Source organism: Xyrauchen texanus, chromosome 37 (assembly GCF_025860055.1).
Source record: "Xyrauchen texanus isolate HMW12.3.18 chromosome 37, RBS_HiC_50CHRs, whole genome shotgun sequence".
NCBI classification, from domain to species: Eukaryota; Metazoa; Chordata; class Actinopteri; order Cypriniformes; family Catostomidae; genus Xyrauchen; species Xyrauchen texanus.
Window position 1 is genome coordinate 3309109 of NC_068312.1, and position 24899 is coordinate 3334007.

The following is a 24899-nucleotide window of genomic DNA, read 5'->3' on the forward strand; positions in this document are numbered from 1 at the left end:
TGTCAGGTGTGGGTGTAGAGAGGTGAGGACTTAAGCGCACAATTATAATGGGCTTATTTAAATATAAAAGATAAACAAAAACACAAATGAAAACCAAAGTTCCAAAAACAGAGAGGAACTTGGTAGTAGGACTGGCCATGGAGGAGTCTGGAGGAAGGGTGCTGGGTCCAGTGGCTAGGTAGGAGGCTTCCGGAACAGAGCGGGAATGAGTTCAGGCAGACTCGGGACAGCTACGAGGTCAAGTAGCCTTGGGACGACAAGGATGAGGACAGGCAGCCTCAGGACAGGGACGAGATCGGAATGGGCTGCGGCCACCGGGGACAGAAAAGGGTCAGACATGGTAGCCGCCTCACGGCGATCAGCTGTGGACTCTGCTAGGAAGGGCAGCAGCAAGACCGTTCCGCCTCCTCCTCCTCCATTTATGGATCATCGTATGGCTGAGTACTTGGCTAGTTGATGGTAGGATGGTCAACACTCCTTCCAATTAAACACCTATCCCACAAATTCCCAAAATGAGAGAATCCCCAGCCTTCAAATCTCCTTAAGACAGTTGTTAAAGATGTGAGATGGCCTAGATGTGAGACAGGTGAACACATGGCAAAGAAAACAAGCTCCGACATGAAAACAAACTAGACAGAAGTGTGAACAGCAAGGAAGTCAAACCTGAAGCCATGCACTCACACAGAGACAAGAACAAAGAAAGAAAGAGCACATGGCAAGGAAATAAACACTCTGCTGTACTTCTCTCTTTTATTTTTATTCTTACTTTTAATACTGTGTGGACATATTTATATTGCTTATATTTTAATACTTGTTTCTTATATTTAGAGAATGTGTGACACGTGCCTACAACACCAAAACAAATTCCTTGTATGAGTAAAAAACATACTTGGCAATAAATATTTTTCTGATTCTGATGTGCTCAACACAACACAGAACATAAGTGTCAGGATCCTGCAAAAACACAATAAACAACCATCCCTACTTTTTTACATCTTTTAATTTCTTTTCCCTTTAATAAATTGTTTTAGGGCATTTATTAAATGTGGTCTCTCTCTTGTAGTGGCCTAAGAGATGTCAATATGACTCGAGTGGTTTGATACATGTCTTCTGAAGTGATATGATGACTTTGGGAGAGAAACAGACAATGATTTGAGTCCTTATTGTTATCTGCTTTAAATCTGCTGTCCTGAGTACTCAAAGTATAAAGTATTTTTTGGTTTTATTTCTTAAAAGCAGAGGAAGATGACCAAGAATACGTTTTTCAGGGTGCACATCAAACGTGTCATTAAATATATATATATATATATATATATTTACTCTAAACTTCCAACAACTCCATTTGAACAAAACTATTATATTGACTTTGTACAACCAATGTTATACATAAAAAAAGTAATTTTTATCTTGTGTTTATTAAATATGAGGCCTCCCTACAGTTAAATCAGAGGCACACTAATATTCAAAACAACAGAACTCTTCCTTGTTTGACATTGTTTAAATATTAAAGAATTATGAAATTGGGGGCCTGGGTAGCTCAGTAAGTAAAGACGCTGACTACCACACCTGGAGTCGCAAGTTTGAATTCATGGGTGCTAAATTACTCCAGTCAGGCTTCCTAAGCAATCAATTGGCCCGGTTTCTAGTGTGGGTAGAGTCACTTTGTGTTAACCTCATCATGGTCGCTATAATGTGTGGTTCTCACTCTCAGTTGAGCACATGGTGAGTTGTACGTGGATGCTGTGGAGAATAGCGTCAAACGCAATGTCTCTGCGGTAACACGCTCAACAAGACACGTTATAAGATTCGCATATTGACGGTCTCAAACATGGAGGCAACTGAGATTCGTCTTCTGGTAACCGGATTGAGGTCACTATGCCACCACGAGGACTTACGAGTGCATTGGGAATTGGGCATTCCAAATTGGGGAGCAAAGGGGAGGAAAAAAATTATTATTAAATTCAAATCTGTCATTGTTATGATAGAGTGCCAAGAAAGAAAATCATTTGAAAACATTGTTTCATTAGCTGGTGTATTCATGATGTATTACCCATTATTCAATAATCACTGTGTATATGCCAAACATTTGCTATTATTTTCATTTAATTTCTCTACACAAATCACTCCGAAACAACATGATTGTTGAATTATTATTTTATTTAACAAAAATTAAGTACATTGACAAAAATTACATATTGCCAGATGGACATACACCAGAATGAACATCCCTAAATACTGAAACATGTTATGACATGACTGACATTCTGTGGTGTCACCAGACGAATGCTGCACGCTCACGGAGCATGCGCACGCCGAAGCGCTGCCACTCTTGCTGGTGAATCCACAGCTCCTGTGTGGTGTCTAAACACGCCAGCACTGCTCCACCCTTCCACGCAATGACACGAGCATCCATGTCCTGTGAGGAACATCGTACTTATTTACTATGAGTTTAACTGAATGATTTTCAATGATTTGTTCACAGCATCATCCTTCAAAAATGGTTTCTATCAATGTTACAAATGTAATTTGTGCAAAAAAATCTGAATATCGCAAAAAATATTTGCGAATCAAGCAGTGTTTCTATCCGTGTGTTCAAGAAAACAAAATCATCACTTCAGGGAAAACTGCCACAAAATAGAAAGAAATGGACATTGAAGCCACTGTGGCTCAATAAATGTAATAAATGACTTGCGGATTAGAACGCATAGACAAAACGTTCGGACGAACTTCATGTTTGCTAACGTTTAGCATCTTATGTCTGGGAGAGAAAGCATGTCATGCAGCTCTGGTAGGTAATAGTAGCCAATCATTTTCATAACAGGCTTTGGCATATCAGAATAAAAAACAACAACATTTGACACCTTATGTGATGATATTGATGACAGGGTTAGGAAATAGATATAGTTATAGAAAAATATAGGAAATATAGGAAAAATTATAGGAAATAGTTATAGAAATAGATTTCCCGAACGATTCAATTCTGATTCACAAGCTTTAGATATCGAGTCATATGGGTATATATCGTATACAATGTCCATTTTGCTTGCATATGAAAAAAATTCTCTCTCAACTAATGCTATGAATTATAAATAGATTTTCTACTGTTCTAGGTAATACTTCAAGGTACATTTTGAACATTTAAAATTTACAAATGATATTTTAAATTAGTTTTTATCATATTGGTCACACATAACTTTTCGCACGGTTTCTTTAGCACATCCGTACTATGTGTGATTAGAAGTAAATGTTTCTTTTATGTTGTTTTTAATAAAAAAAACTGACTGTAAAGAACAGAAAGGGTATTAAAAGAAAAGGTATTCAATGACAAATGGACTGCATGAATCTCGTCTTTGGACACAGGGTTCAATGGAAAGGAGATGGCGTGAACCGGACATAGCATTAAAGTAATATTTTTAATAAACAAACACAAATACAAATACAAACATAAACGCAAACAGGGCAGCTGCCTGTAGCTCTCTCTTCTTGGCGGTGATGTGGTCGCTTATATACCACTCTCCCCAAGGTCACAGCAATTGGAAAAAGGTGCTAATCATAATCTGGTTCAGGTGTATGAGCCCTTACCGCTTTCTCTCTCTCTCCGGGCAGATGCTCGACCACGCCCCCGCTGCCACAGACAAGCATTACACGGAATGAGTCAAAGCAAACTTTTATTCTCAACACGAATGTGAAAGGATCTGTTCTAAACTTATTCACCACTATATTACTCAGTCACTGGTGAGTGAAAACTGAAAGTTTACCAGGCAGTGGTTCATCACAGACATTTTAGTCGCATAGCATGAAATTTGGTCATATATATATTTGGTGATATAATCACACGGTAGAGGGTTGCCGCAAAGAGTGAACGATCAATCCTTGGAGTTAAGAACCGATATCGAGATTGTTCAAACGAAATCGTAATGCATCAGAAAATCCATATTTTTGCCCAGTCCCAATTGATGAGGTTCTGTGTGATTTATGTATTCTCATTACTTTTTTGATGTGCATCTATTGTATATTCCTATAAATTCTATAGGAATATATTCAATAAATGTGTTTCCATCCCAGTTTATGCACGTCATCTTACTGAATAAAACATTTACCCATCTCGAATGAGGGTACAATTTTTTCATACACATTTTGAAAACTTCCAACCTACATATGTTATGCAATATCCCAAAATTCACATAAAGCTACGTTGATGGAAACTCTGCTAATGTTATGGACTCCATAACATAATGTTATGTGTCTGCTCCGTTTCATCGTTTATCCTCACCTTTGGTCGTGTGATGACATCAACATTCTCCACCAGACAGCGGAAGGATGGAGGCATCTTATTGAGGATGCGATGCTGCAGAAACTCCTGAGCTCCGTGAAACAACAGCCCGCCACCCACCACCAGAATACAGCTGTACATCTTACGCTTGCTTTCATCGGATGCTGTCAAAACGGACACATGACTTGACACCATGATACAAATAAGTAAAAAAATTATAAAACAAGGAATGTTGATAATCAGATATAAGCAGGTGAGTCTTATTTCACCACAAAATCAATGAAAAAATATCTAGATGTTTTGCATTAAGAAAATTATTGCTATTATGAAGACTCAACAGATATTCAAAAAAGTATTATTCTCATTACTGTAATACAATCATTTGAAATTCTTATTTGTTGCATTACAGTAATCAAACCTGTAATGCCATCTTAATGGTCATAAAATATACTACATTATCTTAATAAAATATAATAATTTTTTTCTTTTGATATTAGCGGTGAAATATGAGCTGGACATATTCTTAACAGGTTTGGTGAAATTCAGTGGTGTAATGTAAATGTAAGTTCAGTATTTACAGCAGCAGTCAATGCTGTGCAAGATGGCTTTATCCATGCCAAGTGCTTTCCCCTCAAAATGACTCATGGCCGATTTCCTGGACATCAGAGCTGAGGGTGTTTCATCTGCATCTGCACCAGTGATCAGGCACTCGCCTGCATTGTGACCCAACTCCATATCCTGAACAAGAGTTCCCTTTTCAGATGGGTCACTGGTAGATTCACCCTCAAAACCAGCAGCCTTAGGGAATGACTTTCTGTCTGCTATGCCTTTAGAAGACTGTGAAAAAGACATATACTCCATTCCTCACATTGTTTGAACATGCAGACAATATAAACAAACTACACAACTTGACAGCCGCATATACAATCATTTTATTAAATATGTAACTGCATGTCCCCAATTACAAGTCCTAGCTATAACTATACTAAACAAAAATACTTTTACAAATTTATTAAAAATAAAAAACAAAAAAAAAAATCACATGTACATAAGTATTCACAGCCTTTGCTCAGTACTTTGTTGAAGTACCTTTGGCACCAAATACAGCCTCCAATTTTTTTGTGTATGATGCTACAAGCTTGGCACATCTATTTTTGGGCAGTTTCTCCCATTCTTCTTTGCAGGACCTCTCAAGCTCCATCAGGTTGGATGAGGAGTGTCGGTGCACAGCCATTTTCAGATCTCTCCAGAGATTTTCAATCGGGTTCAAGTCTGGGCTATGGCTGGGCCACTCAAGGACATTCACAGAGTTGTCCCGTAGCCACTCCTTTGTTATCTTGGCTGTGTGCTTAGGTTCGTTGTCCTGTTGGAAGATGAACTGTTGCCCCAGTCTGAGGTCCAGAGTGCTCTGGAGCAGGTTTACATTAAGGATGTCTCTGTACATTGCTGCATTCATATTCCCTCGATCCTGACTAGTCTCTCAGTTCCTGCCGCTGATCAACATCCCCACAGCATGATGCTGCCACCACGATGCTTCACTGTAGGGATAGTGTTGGCCAGGTGATGAATGGTGCCTGGTTTCCTCCAGCCATGACGCTTGCCATTCAGCTCAAGGAGTTAAATTTTTGTTTCATCAGACCAGAGAATTTTGTTTCTCATGGCCTGAGAGTCCTTCAGGTGCCTTTTGGCAAACTCCAGGCATGTGCCTTTTACTGAAGAGTGGCTTCCGTCTGGCCACTCTACCATACAGGCCTGATTGGTGGAGTGCTGCATAGAGGGTTGTTCTTCTGGAAAGTTCTCCTCTCTCAACAGAGAAACGTTGGAGCTCTGTCAGAGTGGCCATCGGGTTCTTGGTCACCTCCCTGACTAAGGCCCTTCTCCCCCGATCATTCAGTTTGGCCAGGCGGCCAGTTCTAGGTAGAGTCCTGGTGGTTCCAAACTTCTTCCATTTAAGGATGATGGAGTCCACTGTGCTCATTGGGACCTTCAATGCTGCAGAAATTTTCTGTACCCTTCCCCAGATCTGTGCCTCAATACAATCCTGTCTACAGACAATTCCTTGGACTTCATGGTTTGTGCTCTGACATGCACTGTTAACTGTGGGACCATATATAGACAGGTGTGTGCCTTTCCAAATCATGTCCAATCAACTGAATTACCACAGGTGGACTCCAATCAAGTTGTAGAAACATCTCAAGGATGATCAGTGGAAACAGGATGCACTTTAGCTCAATTTTGAGTGTCATGGCAAAGGCTGTGAATACTTATTTACATGTGATTTTTTTGTTTTTTATTTTTAATAAATTTGTAAAGATTTCAAACAATCTTCTTTCACGTTGTCATTATGGGGTATTGTTTGTAGAATTTTTAGGAAAATAATGAATTTAATACATTTTGGAATAAGGCTGTAACATAACAAAATGTGGAAAAAGTGAAGCGCTGTAAATAATTTCCAGATGCACTGTATATACACATACAGTATATATATAGCACGCACGCACGCACAGCCAAAAGTTTGGAATAATGTACAGATTTTGTTCATATGGATAGAAATTGGTACTTTTATTCACCAAAGTGGCATTCGAATGATCACAATGTATAGTCAGGATATTTATAACGTGAAAAATTACTATTACAATTTAAAAAAAATTAAACTACTTCAAAGGATTCTAATAAAAAAATCCTCCACGTACAGCAATGACAGCTTTGCAGATCCTTTGCATTCTAGCTGTCAGTTTGTCCAGATACTCCGGTGACATTTCACCCCACACTTCCTGTAGCACTTGCTATAGATGTGGCTGTCTTGTCGGGCACTTCTCACACACCTTACAGTCTAGCTGATCCCACAAAAGCTCAATGGGGTTAAGATCCATAACACTCTTTTCCAATTATCTGTTGTCCAATGTCTTTGTTTCTTTGTCTGCTCTAAACTTTACTTTTTGTTTAACTGTCTCAAAAGTGGAAATGGGGCCTGTCTTGATTTGATCAAATAGAGATGGTGCTGTTTTTTACATCAGTAATGTCCTGACTATACTTTGTGATCAGCTGAATGCCACTTTGGTGAATTAAAGTAACAATTTCCTTCCGAAACAGCAAAATCTGTATATTACTCCAAACTTTTGGCCACCATTGTGTGTGTGTATATACACTCACCTAAAGGATTATTAGGAACACCATACTAATACTGTGTTTGACCTCCTTTCGCCTTCAGAACTGCCTTAATTCTACGTGGCATTGATTCAACAAGGTGCTGAAAGCATTCTTAAGAAATGTTGGCCCATATTGATAGGATAGCGTCTTGCAGTTAATGGAGATTTGTGGGATGCACATCCAGGGCACGAAGCTCCCGTTCCACCACATCCCAAAGATGCTCTATTGGGTTGAGATCTGGTGACTGTGGGGGCCATTTTAGTACAGTGAACTCATTGTCATGTTCAAGAAACCAATTTGAAATGATTCGAGCTTTGTGACATGGTGCATTATCCTGCTGGAAGTAGCCATCAGAGGATGGGTACGTGGTGGCCATAAAAGGATGGACATGGTCAGAAACAATGCTCAGGTAGGCCGTGGCATTTAAACGATGCCCAATATGCACTAAGGGGCCTAAAGTGTGCCAAGAAAACATCCCCCACACCATTACACCACCAGCCTGCACAGTGGTAACAAGGCATGATGGATCCATGTTCTCATTCTGTTTACGCCAAATTCTGACTCTACCATCTGAATGTCTCAACAGAAATCGAGACTCATCAGACCAGGCAACATTTTTCCAGTCTTCAACTGTCCAATTTTGGTGAGCTCTTGCTAATTGTAGCCTCTTTTTCCTATTTGTAGTGGAGATGAGTGGTACCCGGTGGGGTCTTCTGCTGTTGTAGCCCACGTGTTGTGGCTTCACAAATGCTTTGCTGCATACCTCGGTTGTAACAAGTGGTTATTTCAGGCAAAGTTGCTCTTCGATCAGCTTGAATCAGTCGGCCCATTCTCCTCTGACCTCTAGCATCAACAAGGCATTTTCGCCCACAGGACTGCCGCATACTGGATGTTTTTCCCTTTTCACACCATTCTTTGTAAACCCTAGAAATGGTTGTGTGTGAAAATCCCAGTAACTGAGCAGATTGTGAAATACTCAGACCGGCCCGTCTAGCACCAACAACCATGCCACGCTCAAAATTGCTTAAATCACCTTTCTTTCCCATTCTGACATTCAGTTTGGAGTTCAGGAGATTGTCTTGACCAGGACCACACCCCTAAATGCATTGAAGCAACTGCCATGTGATTGGTTGATTAGATAATTGCATTAATGAGAAATTGAACAGGTGTTCCTAATAATCCTTTAGGTGAGTGTATACAGTGGGTACGGAAAGTATTCAGACCCCCTTAAATTCTTCACTCTTTGTTATATTGCAGCCATTTGCTAAAATCATTTAAGTTCATTTTTTCCCCTCATTATAGTACACACAGCACCCCATATTGACAGAAAAACACAGAATTGTTGACATTTTTGCACATTTATTAAAAAAGAAAAACTGAAATATCACATGGTCCTAAGTATTCAGACCCTTTGTTCAGTATTTAGTAGAAGCACCCTTTTGATCTAATACAGCCATGAGTCTTTTTGGGAAAGATGCAACAAGTTTTTCACATCTGGATTTGGGTATCCTCTGCCATTCCTCCTTGCAGATCCTCTCCAGTTCTGTCAGGTTGGATGGTAAACGTTGGTGGACAGCCATTTTCAGGTCTCTCCAGAGATGCTCAATTGGGTTTAAGTCAGAGCTCTGGCTGGGCCATTCAAGAACAGTCACGGAGTTGTTGTGAAGCCACTCCTTCGTTATTTTAGCGGTGTGCTTAGGGTCATTGTCTTGTTGGAAGGTGAACCTTCGCCCAGTCTGAGGTCCAGAGCACTCTGGAGAAGGTTTTCGTCCAGAATATCCCTGTACATGGCCGCATTCATCTTTCCCTCGATTGCAACCAGTCGTCCTGTCCCTGCAGCTGAAAAACACCCCCACAGCATGACGCTGCCACCACCATGCTTCACTGTTGAGACTGTATTGGACAGGTGATGAGCAATGCCTGGTTTTCTCCACACATACCGCTTAGAATTAAGGCCAAAAAGTTCTATCTTGGTCTCATCAGACCAGAGAATCTTATTTATCACCATCTTGGAGTCCTTCAGGTGTTTTTTTAGCAAACTCCACGCAGGCTTTCATGTGTCTTGCACTGAGGAGAGGCTTCCGTCGGGCCACTCTGCCATAAAGCCCCGACTGGTGGATGGCTGCAGTGATGGTTGACTTACTACAACTTTCTCCCGTCTCCCGACTGCATCTCTGGAGCTCAGCCACAGTGATCTTTGGGTTCTTCTTTACCTCTCTCACCAAGGCTCTTCTCCCCGATAGCTCAGTTTGGCCGGACGGCCAGCTCTAGGAAGGGTTCTGGTCAGTCCCAAACGTCTTCCATTTAAGGATTATGGAGGCCACTGTGCTCTTATGAACCTTAAGGGCAGCAGACTTTTTTGTAACCTTGGCCAGATCTGTGCCTTGCCACAATTCTGTCTCTGAGCTCTTCAGGCAGTTCCTTTGACCTCATGATTCTCATTTGCTCTGACATGCACTGTGAGCTGTAAGGTCTTATATAGACAGGTGTGTGGCTTTCCTAATCAAGTCCAATCAGTATAATCAAACACAGCTGGACTCAATTGAAGGTGTAGAACCATCTCAAGGATGATCAGAAGAAATGGACAGCACCTGAGTTAAATATATGAGTGTCACAGCAAAGGGTCTGAATACTTAGCACCATGTGATATTTCAGTTTCTCTTTTTTAATAAATATGCAAAAATGTCAACAATTCTGTGTTTTTCTGTCAATATGGGGTGCTGTGTGTACAATAATGAGGAAAAAAAATGAACTTAAATTATTTAAGCAAATGGCTGCAATATAACAAAGAGTGAAAAATTTAAGGGGGTCTGAATACTTTCCGTACCCACTGTATATATATATATATATATATATAAATAAAATAAGAATGAGAGAGTGTGTAGTGCCTGGTCTTGTTTGCTTTGGGTGGTCAACAGGAAGTGCTCATCATGTGGATCTTCAGCATCTCCTTGAGAACGGTGCTGTAGTGATGTCATCTTCTGCCCCACAATTCCAAACGCAGCAGGGTAAAATAATGCCATGGGAGCCTTTCAAATTTTAGAGCAATTATTAAATGCACAAAACAAGTGCTAATGACACAAAACATTCTGATGTTTGTGTACCTGCAGTTTCTCATCTCCTAACCGTAACTGATACAGCAGTACAGGACAATCAGGAAAACGTGTGCGAAACTCATGATCCTTTAGCCCAGAAATATCCTGCACAAAACAATAATGCTTTAGGTTGCACTGCACATTACAAAATAATATGCTAGTAATATCAGAGCAATTATATCACCCATTTCATAACACAATAAAGCACGATAATGCATTATCAAGCACGATAATGGTGAAAATGATAATCACGATTATTTTGCTCAATTTTAATCACGATTATTCTGTCATTTGAAAACGTTTATTATTATTATTACAGGGCTGCACAGTTTGAACAATTGTTTTTTGTTGTATTTGTTTTTTTACTGTTGCCACTGCTTAGATATTGATTATAATTTACACAAAACAGTAGCTCACATGTTAAACAAATTGTTAGAACTTCAAACCAGTAAATTATTCCTTTTGACTAAAATTAAGTCACGTTTTGCCCATTCATTACTGCTAATAGCAACAGTTACTCTGTAGGGTGTTTATACATGCATCCTCTTTTAAGACCCAGTCTTTAAAATATAATTATTAACATCATTACATTCCCATACCCTGTAGTAATATACAGTATAATAGTAATTTTTTTCTGTAATAATTGAACATGTACAATTGCTACAGTCTCAAGCGTTTATTTTGAAGGAAGACAGTGTGTTACCAGCAGAGGTGACAATGACAACAGCTTTGTGCTCCTCTATCCATACATGGGGAAATACTCTTATCTCCTGCTCACTCCACACGACCACGGTGCCATGGGGTTACTGTAGATTTGCTACACAATTGTACTGGCCAAACATATTGGGAATTATACAAATGTGCAACTGAAGTAAATCTGGAGTGTGTTCTATATATAACCCCAATTCAGAAAAAGTTGGGACAGTATGACAAAATGCTAATAAAAACAAAAAGGAGTGATTTGTAAATTATATTCACCCTTTTCTATATTGAAAGTACCACAACAACGCATTATATGATGTTTTACCTTGTGATTTTGTTTTGTGTTAAATATACAGTAATTTCAAATCAGATTGAAACACATTCCAAAAAAGTTGAGATAGAGACAATTTAAGACTAGTAACAATTTGACCAGTTGAAATAAGATGATGTTAAACAGGTGAGGCAATTGTGTCATAGTACTGTATACTGTATAATGAGCCTCCAAAAACAGCCTAGTCCTTCAAGCGCAAGGATCATTCGAGACTTGTCAATTTGCCAACAGATTCTTCACCAAATACCCAGCACATTAAGAACAATGTTTCCCAAAGACAAATTGGCATTTCACCCTCTTCAGGGCACAATATAAACTCCGAAATAAAAGAACGTCCCTTTTTTAGGACACTGTATTTAAAGATCATTTTGTAAAAATCATAATCATAATGAAGCATCACCTCCATTAACATCCATTCAAAAGGAACTGCCACGTTATATGTTTTGCTAATCTTGAAGGCTCCCCCTTGGTAGAGGGGTTCTGATGGCGTAAATGATTGCTTTAGTGTAGTCACCTGATCCAAATGGCAAAATGACTCTTTGAGCTGTTGCAGCAGAACACAGTCGAGTCTGTTGTTGAGCTGACACTCTCTGTAGGGAAATCCAGCTCTCTGCATGAGCCAGAAGAAACATCGCGTCACATCAGAGCCTCCGTACGCAAGACACAACCTGCAGAAGACAAAAAGGTGATGCCATTTATTGTGCTAGATGACAGTAGATCACAATCATGAGTAGAGCTGCAACACTTAACTGAGACAATCGCTAATAATCAATAATGAAAATCATTGACAACAAATTAGTTAGATATGTACAGTGCACAAAGAGAAGCTCCAGCAGTGACATTAATTCACAATAGTGAAAGATGTGTTGGCATGATAACTCGTTTGTAAAGCAGAAAAAACCCATGAGTCCAGCAGGGACATCACACCCCTATACACGCTAGGGGTGGGTATTGGCAAGGAATTCACGATACGATACGTATCACGATACATAGATCACGATACGGTATATATTGCGATATTGCACAGTTCACTGAAAATTTTAAAACAGAGCTGAAATACAAGTTACTGTCTACAATCTGGGTAGTCTTCATACATCACAATGATAAATGAAATACAACTGATAATGTTGGAGTGGTCTCCTCTGACATAACAAGTGTAGCTACCTTCATGGGCTTCATAGCAGTGACCACTTCTTCAGCAGCTGTTATGTCTAACTCACTGAGGGTGCAGATCTCCTCTGTCTTCCTCACCTCAGCTGAGAGGAGGGCAGCACGGATGACTGGCTGCTGTTCTAAGAAGCGGTGCAGCATGTCATGAGCACTATTCCTTCTGGTAATGATGTCAATGAGCAATTTGTGTTGAGGCAGATTTAGCAGCTTCTGTTTTTCACGCAGTACACAGCTGGTAATTCTTCCCAGCAATCGGGCAACTGGTTTTAGCAGCAGTGCGCGCTGTGAAGCCAAAATCAAGGTATGCGCGAAACATTTAAAATGTATCATGTTTGATACGTTGTCTGTAACTATAGCTGGGTCCTTACTTTTTATGTCCCATTCCTCTAATGCTCCTTTCAACAGCTCGGCGATGTTACAGGCAGTATGGCTCTCATGCATTGCCCTTGTCTGCAAAACATGACAAATCAGTTCCCAGTCCTCATTGATTTGGTGCGTTGTCATCGTAACATAAGATTCAGTGGCTCTCGATAGAATCGCACGTAAGGGCCACTCTTTCTGCTGAGCCAAGAGATGTTTTTACTATTTGCTTCACCTCTTCATACATCCTGGTCACAGCTACCTCAGTAATGTGTTTGCGAGTCGGGATCACATAGCACGGCTCCATGATGTTAAACATATACCTGAAGTCGGTGTTTTCAACGACACTATAGGGGCGCAAATCATGACAAATTAAATGCACCAACGACTTATTTTTTGAGCTCGAGCTGAGGTAGATGGAAGTTTGTTAGTGGTGTTATGCAGGCTGCTGTAACGTTATATCTGCATGGCGTCTGACAAGGTGCGCTCGCAAGTTGGTTGTGTTACCTGAATATTTTATAGCAGCGTGACAAAGCTTGCATATTGCATTTTTTTATCCAAGTCCATGCAGCCAGGCTTACATTTACATTTATACATTTGGCAGACGCTTTTATCCAAAGCGACTTACAGTGTAATTATTACAGGGACAATCCCCCCCGGAGCAACCTGGAGTTAAGTGACTTGCTCAAGGACACAATGGTGGTGGCCGTGGGGATCGAACCAGCGACCTTCTGATTAACAGTTATGTGCTTTAGCCCACTACGCCACCACCACTCTTGTTTTTAATACCGAAGTGCATCCACACATAGGCTTTATATTTTGAAGGGGCCGCTGTCGTTTTGTCAGCTGTGTCTGCCATGCTGCTTCCAGCTTTTCAAATAAAAAATTCATGATTCAGCCTTTGTTTAAAGTTGTGTGGGCGTATCGAATCGGCAGTACCGTAAATCAAATAAAATCCTTACATCGTTTATCACACATTTTCTTTTAAATCTTTTAAAAAGGACATAAAGGCAGCATAAAAGTAATCCATATGACTGAAGTGTTTTTATATCTATGTCCTCTGAAGTAAACGATCACAGTGGGTGAGAAACAATTCAGTCCTTATTAACTGGAATTCCACCCAGCTCTCCTATGTATATTCATGAGAGAAGCTTCTTCACACATCCTCGCTCTTGACACGTGCACTCTCATGTTCTCGCAAGAACTTCTGATTGTATTGTGTACTTCTCAGTTCTCGCAAGAACATGCGTGTCAAGCACCCAAAAGCATATCACTCCAGAGGACATGAATTAAACCACATATGGATGACTTTAATTGTTAAGTTTTTATGCAATGTTTGTTTGTTGTTTCATTGGTCATGTCTTATCTCACTTATGACAGGACTACCACTGGATAAAAAAGTTGCATTGTGCCAGTGGTTGCATTGTGCCACTGGTTAAATGTATAAGGCTTCAAATAAAAGGAACTAAAATTCAAAATTGTAATATTCGAAAATGCACATTTGAACATTAAAACTGCATTCAAATTTTTTATATGTTTTATATACAATCAGGTATGTTCTTTGCAAAAATAAACAATATAACACATTGCTGTTGGGTTAATATTCATTGTGCCCTTGTGAATCACTTAAAATCTGGTGATCACTAATCTCTTATATAATTTTAGTTAGGGGGAAATCACGTCTTTAAATTGTCAATATAATTAGAACTTTGGCAATATTAAAGTGAAAAATTCTCATTTAGTTTCTCAGCGCTGTTGTTAGCCCTATTGTATGCAGTGTCAATGCTATTGCGTTTAATTGACCTGGAGTTGCGGTGAGACACGCCGTCTTCTACACAGCACACACTCGTCTTCTGGTCACCCACATCCACCACACATGCACTGCTAAGACCACTGCCAAACGTTGCACACACCGACTCCTGATGCACGACAACCGCTACACAAAATAAAGACATGCATTCAAACGTGTGTAGTTTGATGTTGAATGACAATTTAAAAAGATTATAACCATGCTCATTTGACAAGCTGTTTCTCGTTTTATTTAGTGAGAGTGCTGTCTGCTTGAAAGACATCTAGTCAACATGGATCAATTCTGTATGGCTTTATACAAGTGTGGTCAAGATCTACATGACAAAGTGTTTTACTTCTGTAATGTGATGTATTTCGGAGTGAAACAGGATATTCATAGAGACAAAATGTACAGCAGGACTTGATTTTATCCATGGGAAATTGATTGGATAATGAAAAGTGGTTTCAATATGACAGGTGGCTGAAAAAGAGGGCCTGATGACATCAGCCAAAAAAAACAACAACAAAAAAGTCATTTTAGAAGCAGAGCAAGTTATTACATTTTGGGCCAGGCAAACTTTTATATGGAATAACATGCACTTATAAATCGTTGACAATCAGACCATGAAACTAAAAAGTTAAAATTTTTATGTCATGTGACTAAGTGATATCTCATACCTGAGAAGCCCATTTTAATCAACAGCATGTTGACAACCTCCTTCACGTGCTGTCGGTTATAAATGTCGGGAATCAGAAGAATGCACCTGTAATACTAAAAAACAAAAGTTGTGGTCTATTTCTACATATCAATCAAATTATAACAGGGGTGTCTAATATATATATATATATATATATATATATATATATATATATATATATATATATATATATATATATATATATATATATATTTATACAGTATATGATGTGAATATAACTAACTATCGTATGAACAATAAGTGCAGTGATTAACTTAAGTTTCATGAACCTTGTATACGAAACAGTTCTTGTTTCATTTCGACATGACTGAGAGCAAAGACTTGCAGTTTAGTAAGTGAATCAGCGGTTTATTCAGCAGCTCTGACAGATTCACTGATTTCATTCAGTGAAGGATTTGTCAGACAGGTTCAAACCAATAACTCATGAGTTGGAGAGTCATTCAGAAAGATTTATTAAAAGCGGTTAACAACAGCATTGTAATGAATTTGTGAATGAAAATTTTCATCTTTTGCTGAAACGTGTGTTTTTTATCATTAATTCATGGTACAAGCTATTCGAATGTAGTCACATTTGTTCAGAATGCAAGGTCAAAACTGGGGTAAAATATAATTTCTTAAGCTGTAGTGGTGGAGAATCAGCAGCGGAGCAATGCTGATCAGCGGTGCAAGTAAGTCTAGACTGAACTTTATGCTGTTTTAATATCTAATATTGAGGTAGACAAATTTACTATGCAAGTTCATTCACTGGAGGCATTTATATTATAAATACAAACACAATTAGTAACAGGGAATTACGCAACAATATTGACAAGAAAGAGGAAAACAATCTCTGCTACTGGCTGGATGCTGTTAGCTTTATTAAATCATCTAACACCAAATATTAACGCAAAGAAAAAGTTTGGATAATTGAATATAAATAACAGACCTGCTTAATAATAATTATTCAGTGGTGACTGAAAGAAATTTTTTTACCTCTTATATTTATCTTTGAACCTGTCCATATTGTAATTTCTGCCATGAGTAGGGCTGTCACAATTTAGTTGAGGATTAATTGTCAAACAAATGATTACAATTATGACGATTGACTCTGTTTTATGGCTTTCACGATTAATTGTTATACTTCTTAAGGTATGTGAGCTTCATACAGTACACCTTAACCCTTGTGTTGTGTTTGTTTTGTGACAAAACATTTAGTGTTCCTGGTCAAAAATGAATGACCCGGGGGACCTGGGTAGCTTAGCGAGTAAAGACGCTTACTACCACCCCTGGAGTCGCAATTTCGAATCCAGAGCGTGCTGAGTGACTCCAGCCAGGTCTCCTAAGCAACCCATTTGGCCTGGTTGCTAGGGAGGGTAGAGTCACATTTGGTAACCTCCTCGTGGTCGCTATAATGTGGTTCGCTCTCAGTGGGGCGTGTGGTGAGTTGTGTGTGGATGGCAAGGAGAATAGCATCAAGCTACACAAGTTGTGTCTCTGCGGTAACGTGCTCAAAAAGCCACGTGATAAGATGTGCGGATTGACGGTCTCAGATGCGGAGGCAACTGAGATTCATCCTCCACCTCCCGGATTGAGTCACTACGCCACCACGAGCACTTAGAGCCATTGGGAATTGGGCATTTCAAATTGGGAAGAAAATAATTATTTAAAAAATGACTGGCCCACTCTTATATTGCATATATTATCACAAAATGTTGCATTTAATCTTTTTATCAACTTCTTTTTTAGTAATTATGACAGGGTTTGAACTCAAACTGAGATAATACAGATGCCAGTGGGGGTAAAATAAAACAATTTAAAATAATTATTACATAAATTAAAAACCACTTGCTTGATCTGAACAAAATGTGTCATTTTAATATATATAATTTATGCATTTACAATGCATATATTTGATCCTACCAATTCTTTTATCACGTTTTTTAATTTGCTGATAAATAAGAACAGTTTCGTTCTTATCATTTGCATATTTGTTATCTGAAAATCACATGTGCACCAGTGATAGTTTTACTTTCCTTTCACATCTGAAAGTGAAAGTTAAAGTGGAGATTTGGAGTAAAAAAGGATTTCATGTATTGTTCTGTTTCTCAACCATTCCTATCATATTGCTTCTGAAGACATGGTTATGTTTCCTTGGTCATTTTTGGAGCTACAAAGGTCTGATCACCATTCACTTGCATTATATGGACCAACAGAGCTGAAATATTCTTCTAAAAATCATTTTGTGTTTTGCTGAAGAAAGAAAGTCATACACATTCAGGATGGCATGAGATAATTTTCATTTGTCTTTGTAAGAAATCCATTGTCTGTCAGCCACCCCCCTTTAAAGAATGGGCAACAGACTCTGTCCGCAACACCTCACAAATAAACCTCTGGACAGTGCATAATGGGAACATTGTGTACAGCAGGTGATTTAAAGTCTGATAATGACTTAAATTGAAATGTATTACTAAATACAGTGCATCCGGAAAGTATTCACAGCACGTCACTTTTTTCACATTTTTTTATGTTACAGCCTTTTTCCAAAATGGATTCAATTCATTATTTTCCTCAAAATTCTACAAACAATACCTCATAATGACAACGTGAAAGAAGTTTGTTTGAAATCTTAACAAATTTATTAAAAAAAAATAAATAAATAAATCACATGTAAATAAGTATTCACAGCCTTTGCCATGACACTCAAAATTGAGCTAAAGTGCATCCTGTTTCCACTGATCATCCTTGAGATGTTTCTACAACTTGATTGGAGTCCACCTGTGATAAATTCAGTTGATTGGACATGATTTGGAAAGGCACACAGCTGTCTATATATGGTCCCACAGTTAACAGTGCATGTCAGATTGTCTATAGACCTCCGAGACAGGATTGTATCGAGGCACAGATCTGAGGAAGGGTACAGAAACATTTCTGCAGCATTGAAGGTCCCAATGAGCACAGTGGCCTTCATCATCCTTAAATGGAAGAAGTTTGGAACCACCAGGACTCTTCCTAGAGCTGGATGCCCGGCCAAACTGAGCGATCGGGGGAGAAGGGCCTAAGTCAGGGAGGTGACCAAGAACCCGATGGTCACTCTGACAGAGCTCTAGCGTTTCTCTGTGGAGAGGAGAACCTTCCAATCAGGCCTGTATGTAGATTGGCCAGACAGAAGCCACTCCTCAGTAAAAGGCACATGACAGCCCGCCTGGAGTTTGCCAAAGGCACCTGAAGGACTCTGAGAAACAAAATTCTCTGGTCTGATGAACTCTTTGGTCTGAATGGCAAGCGTCATGTCTGGAGGAAACCAGGACCGCTCATCACCAGGCCAACACCATCCCTACAGTGAAGCATGGTGGTGGCAACATCATGCTGTGGGGATGTTTTTCAGTGGCAGGAATTGGGAGACTAGCGCTGTGAATAATTTCCGGATGCACTGTATGGTGAATTTGTACACTAGCATTAAGACGCAACTTCAGTTTACACACTGCTATTAACTACGAGCAAATGCACCACACACTATCAGCATGCTCAAACATTACAAAAAGTTGCATCTTTTAATTCATTACTTTTAAAAGCACCAAAGCTAAAATATATTAAACTTCCTAATTTGTAGGAGTCACGTGACGCTATGCGATGGTTGATTGCTTATGCAGAGTTTGCACTACACAATTTTAAGCCCGATATTTGCTCGCCGACAGTTTTGTGGCGATCGCCGACAAAAGCCTGAAATCATAGACAAATTAGAGCTCGCTCACATGAGCGACGATCGCAATGTATGAATTATCAAAGATGCGATTTGAGAGAAGTGCCGACGCGTAGCCGATGTCAGCGAGATATCTAGAATGTTTAATATCTGGACTGGTCTGTGATTCCAAATTGTGCAATTTGAAATATGTTTTGACTGAATACAACTGCAGCATTGACCTACAGCCAATGAGAGAGCAGAAAACGGGGCACAGGAATTTCAGTGGGAGGAGTCCTGATGTACCTGCAACAGAATATCAACTAGCATGGCTGCATTATCTAGAAAGTCTCATTGGACTGAAGAAATGGAGGAAAAATTTGTGAAACATTGGCAGGAGCACCAGTGCGTATTTGATATTTTATCAGGCTTTGAGTGTTTGAAGATGTTGCCACACATAGAAAAAAGAAAATAATATACTGTAGAGGGTGCTTTAATACAATCAAATTAAAACAAATATTCTCCTGCAATGTAATCTGTATGAAACAAAGCGATGTTCAATTTCTGCTCGCTCAGCTAATTATCCCTAATGTGATCAAACCCACGGGCAGAGGGCGCTATTCATACGGTAATGTGCTGAGGCGATCAATGCAAATGGTAAACGCCCCCGACTGTGTCTTAAAAACAAAGTTCATTCACTTTTCTGCGCATTTGGAAGATCGCACGATACACAAGTGAGAAAACTCCTGGATAGTGACGAAGAGTTAAAATTTTCCTCAGAAGATGAGCGGGACTCCGATGAATGTTTGCATTTTGAAGAGAGACTTGATCCAGCCGAGGATACAATTTTGGACGAGTAAATCATTTAGTTTTATTAGCTGACATGCTATTTTATATAAACGTACATATTTTACTAGTGAGACTGTTTTCAGACTTGCCAGCCAGGATTCAGAGTATTGAAATTTTTAATATGTCCTAATAGGCAAGTTTTAGTTACATTTAAATGTTGTTTTGGCTAAAGCAGGCATTTAAATTGTATGCTGTATGATATAAATATGATATGTAATATGATATACAAATACATATGAATGTTTAGATAATATTTTATCTAGTGTTTATGCTGCCTCATCAACAAAGCTTGTACTTGCAAATATCTGTTCAGGTTAAATTAGTAAAATCCACTTTAAATATGCCTATATTAGAAAATCAGCATCTTATAATGATTTCTGAAGGATCATGTGACACTGGCGGCTGCAGTAATGATGCTGAAAATTCAGCTTTGATCACAAATTGCATTTTACAATATATTCAAATAGAAAACTGTTCTTTTAAATTGTAAAAATAGTTCACAATATCACTGTATTTTGGATTAAATAAATGCAGTCTTGGTGAGCAGAAGAGACTTCTTTTAAACGATAATGTAGGTCTAAAATTAATTAAAGTCTTTATGTAAAGAAAATATATAGTCATTACTAGTTTTAACTTAAAACTTGATTTTGATCATCAAGTCTCCTTACATTCATTCTCTTTCCATCACATTCCTCAGTGATAGGCCCATGGGAGGGGTCTTTTGTCTCCTCAGGTGTGAATTACAATCAATATTCATGATAATTCACGCCTTCTCGCATATGACCTTTCTATTTTTTTTTTTATTTCAAAGTGTTTTTATTGTTTTAAATGTACATAACACAAGCAAACCAACATACATTCTCTTATGTCATACAAGGCATCCCCATCCACAAACCTCATACTTTGTATACATTATTTCACATACCCCCTTTCATCGCAGATTGGCATCCAAGGTTCCTACAAATACTGAGAATGCACACAGAACACAAAAAAAAAAAAGAAAAAAGGGGGGAAGAAAAGAGAGAAGGGGGGACGAGAACATACATTTTTAATCTAAAGAATTAGCATCAAATACATTTTCATAATAATCCAAGAAAGGTTGCCATACATTCTGAAACCTTTCTGCTGAGTTTTGGACTGTAGCTCTTAACTTTTCAAGCTGGAGGAAGGACATAGTTTCGCACACCCAACGTGAGTGTTTTAGGGGTGAGGAAGATTTCCAATTTGTAAGAATTAGTCAGCGGGCTAACAGTGTAGAGAATGCTATTAATTGAGATTGGCCTCTTGAAACCCCAACTTTACTATGTACCACCCCAAATATTGCAATGATAGGATCCGGATCGATATTCTTTTTACAAATGTAGGTGAATGTATTAAATATCTCTGACCAGAATGTGCCTATGCTTAGGCATGACCAGAACATGTGAGCCAGAGAAGCAGGGGCTTGGTGACAACGTGTACAGTTGGGATCCACATCAGGATATATTTTGGCCAATTTGGCCCTAGAGAGGTGCAGGCGATTAAATACTTTGAATTGTATCAACCTGTGCCTAACACAGATAGACGATGTGTATATTTTATAAATTTCATCTGTCAATTCTGTATCCAGATCCTCCTCCCACTGTACATTAAGAGACAGAAGAGACGGGCATTTCATGTCCTGAATAGCAGTATACAGCTGGGAGACACCACCCGAGAGATGGGGCTTGACCGTCAGACAATGATCAAGAGGGCCGATATTTGGTTTTAAGGGGAATGAACGAAACTGGGAACGGACAAAATCTCGGACCTGAAGATACCTAAAAAAATTTGTTTTTGGTAAACTTAACTCATTAACCAAAAAATCAAAAGAAACGAACGTGCCATCTACAAAAAGATCTCCTACACTGTTTATGCCTTTTCTAGCCCAGGTGAGAAAGGCCGTATCTATAAGCGATGGCTTAAAAAGAAAGTTTGAGGATAGAGGCATAGACACCAAAGCTTGTATGTGACCAAAATGTTTGCGAAATTGGGTCCATATGTGTAAGCTGCCTCTTACAATAGGATTGTCCGTATGTGCACCCACTGCCACTGGCAGTGGAGCACACAGCATTGAGGCCAAAGAGATGGACGAGCATGAATGTTGTTCCATTAGACACAAACCCGGACTACTCCCACCAATAGAAGTTCCATACCATATTACTAATTTGTGAATGTTTGCAGCCCAATAATAGTATAGAAAATTTGGTAGAGCTAGTCCAGCATTCTCCTTGCGTCTCTCGAGAACTGTTTTTCGTACGCGAGGTATAGTTTTGTTCCATATAAATGTACTGATGTGCCTGTCAAGCTCCTTAAAGAATGATTTGGGTATGAAGATTGGGACTGTTTGGAATAAGTACAAGATCTTAGGTAACGTTACCATCTTTATTGAATTAATACGTCAGCCAGGGACAGAGGCACAGTAGACCAAAGATTAAGGTTCTCCTTGATTTGTCCTAAGGCTGATTTAAAGTTATTTTGGAATAGGTCCTTATATCTACTTGTGACACTAACTCCCAGGTATGTCATGGGGCCCTCTGTATTCCTGAATGGGAATGAGTCAAAGGATCGATTCCGAGCCAAAACATTAATTGGAAACAAAACACTTTTGGTGGGGTTAATCTTGTACCCAGAAGATTTACCAAATTGAGAAATGGTGTCTAGGCATTCTGGGATTGAAGTCTCCGGATCTGATAAAAACATCAGCAAATCATCGGCATACAAAGACACTTTATGAACCAGGCCGCCCCTCGTGATACCCCGTATATTATTATTACATCGCAATGCCGCAGCAAGTGGCTCAATGACCAGATCAAAAAGAAGAGGAGACAACGGGCAACCCTGTCGTGTCCCTCTCTGAACAGTGAAATATTGCGAATTAAAGTTATTAGTCCTCACTCTAGCTTGGGGTGCTGCATACAGCGTCTGAATCCAAGAAACAAAGACTGGACCAAAGCCGAATTTGGAGTTTTGAAAAGGTGTCCATACTCAATTCGATCGAAAGCTTTATGCGCGTCTAGTGAAATCACTAATGTTTAGAATATATTATGTTAAAGAGGCGACGTAAATTGTGAAAAGACTGTCTGCCCTTTACAAAGCCTGTCTGGCCAGGATGCACAATTTTTGGTACTATAGATTCCAATCTTAAGGAGAGAATCTTTGTAAGTATTTTATAATCACATGTGAGTAGGCTGATCGGGCGATAAGACTCGCATTTAGTGGGGTCTTTGTCCTTTTTGGGAAGCACAGATATTGTGGCTTGGGTCATAGATGTAGGCAGCTTCTCTTGTTTGAGTGATTCATTGTAGACGAGGCACAGTAAAGGTATCAACTTAGGGGCAAAAGCCTTATAAAACTCAATTGGATAGCCATCTGGGCCATCTATTTTTCATTGATCTAATTGCTTGACTAATTTCAGTTTCGAATATCGGCTGCTCAAGGATGGCCTTATCTTCCTCAGCTATAGTCGAGAGAGTTACATTGTGAAGAAATACATGGTCACTAGGATTGTCTGAAGAATATAAGGATGAATAAAATAATCTGAATTGCTCGTTAATGTCTTAGGGGTCAAGCTTAACTTCTCCATCCGCAGTTTGTATTTTTGTAATAAAATTGGCAGCAGAATATTGACGCAGCTGGTGAGAGAGTAACCTACTTGCCCGCTCTCCATGCTCGTAAAAGTTTTGTCTAGATTTCAGAAATTTCTCTCCTGCCTCCATAGAGGCAAGAAGATCAAATTCAGTTTGTAATGCTATTCTTTTTTTGCGGAAGTCAGCTGTAGGGGCCGAGGAGTGTTGCTGGTCAACATCGTGGATTAGATTGATCAACTCATTGTAGCGTCTAAACCTGCTTCTAAACCTAGGTCTATCCTTTCCATCTGCCGAACCCATGACTGATAAAGTCCAACTCAATGCTATTGTGAAAACTCATCCCCAACTCTAAGAAAGAGAAAGAAAGTAAAAGAAAAAAGAACAAAAGCACAGAGACAGAAAAAAAAAACGACATCACCCATTAACAACACAAACCCCTGCTGGTCCCTCCCCAAATGAGAGACTGCACCCCCCCAACCTCCTAAGCCACTATGAAGTTTCATAGAAAGAAGAAAATAAAACTTACCAAATAGAGCTGAGGCCCCACATAAACCATATATGAATTATTGTACATAAAGAAAAATAGAACATACATAATTGCATAAATAAATATATAATAATAATATTAGGCCTACTTTAAACCAGTCAAATTATCCATACTTGTTTCCTACATATATTAGAAGACCGTTCTGGAAGAAGAAAAAAAAAAAAAAAAAAAACTCAGTCGCATATGCAACTAGCCATCAGTACACCCACTGTCCAATGTCCCATGGCATTACATTGCAGCGATATTGATCCTCAACAACAATTGGTTCACTCCAATACTCCCACCAAATATACCGAGGTATGTAGCCGAACAGACTCCCATATTAATCACTCATATAAGTCCCCTGACGAAGGTAACTGCCTTCTCTGGGTCAGTAAAGCTCTTCTGCTGGCCGTCCTGAGTCGTAATCCTCAGTTTTGCAGGATACCACAACCCGCATTTTACTCCCTCGCATTGCCGTAATAACTGTCTCACCTGTCCGAAAGCCGCTCTCTGTCTACACACATTCTGCGTGTAATCAGGGAACACTCTGATAATGTCGCCATTTTCAGATACAAGTTTTGGAGATGTAACAGCCTTCCGTAGAATGCTTTCCTTCTCTTGATAGTAGGGACACTTGATGACAAAAGTTCTCGGTGGCTGCCTATCT

At 39.2% G+C, this 24899-nt stretch overlaps 1 protein-coding gene across 1 annotated transcript in view; it reads right to left on the bottom strand.

The window, feature by feature from the left end:
• Positions 1–2147: 2147 nt before the first annotated feature.
• actr8 (actin related protein 8) overlaps positions 2148–24899 on the bottom strand; it is a 32686-nt gene continuing 9934 nt past the window's right edge. Inside the window, exons 6-13 of the mRNA XM_052108316.1 lie at positions 15548–15641; positions 14885–15017; positions 12066–12219; positions 10528–10623; positions 10312–10452; positions 4852–5110; positions 4274–4437; positions 2148–2416 (exon numbers count right to left, since the gene is read on the bottom strand). Coding sequence (XP_051964276.1) covers positions 2273–2416; positions 4274–4437; positions 4852–5110; positions 10312–10452; positions 10528–10623; positions 12066–12219; positions 14885–15017; positions 15548–15641 — 1185 coding nt within the window. The 3' untranslated portion in view covers positions 2148–2272. The remainder of the gene's footprint in view (positions 2417–4273; positions 4438–4851; positions 5111–10311; positions 10453–10527; positions 10624–12065; positions 12220–14884; positions 15018–15547; positions 15642–24899) is intronic.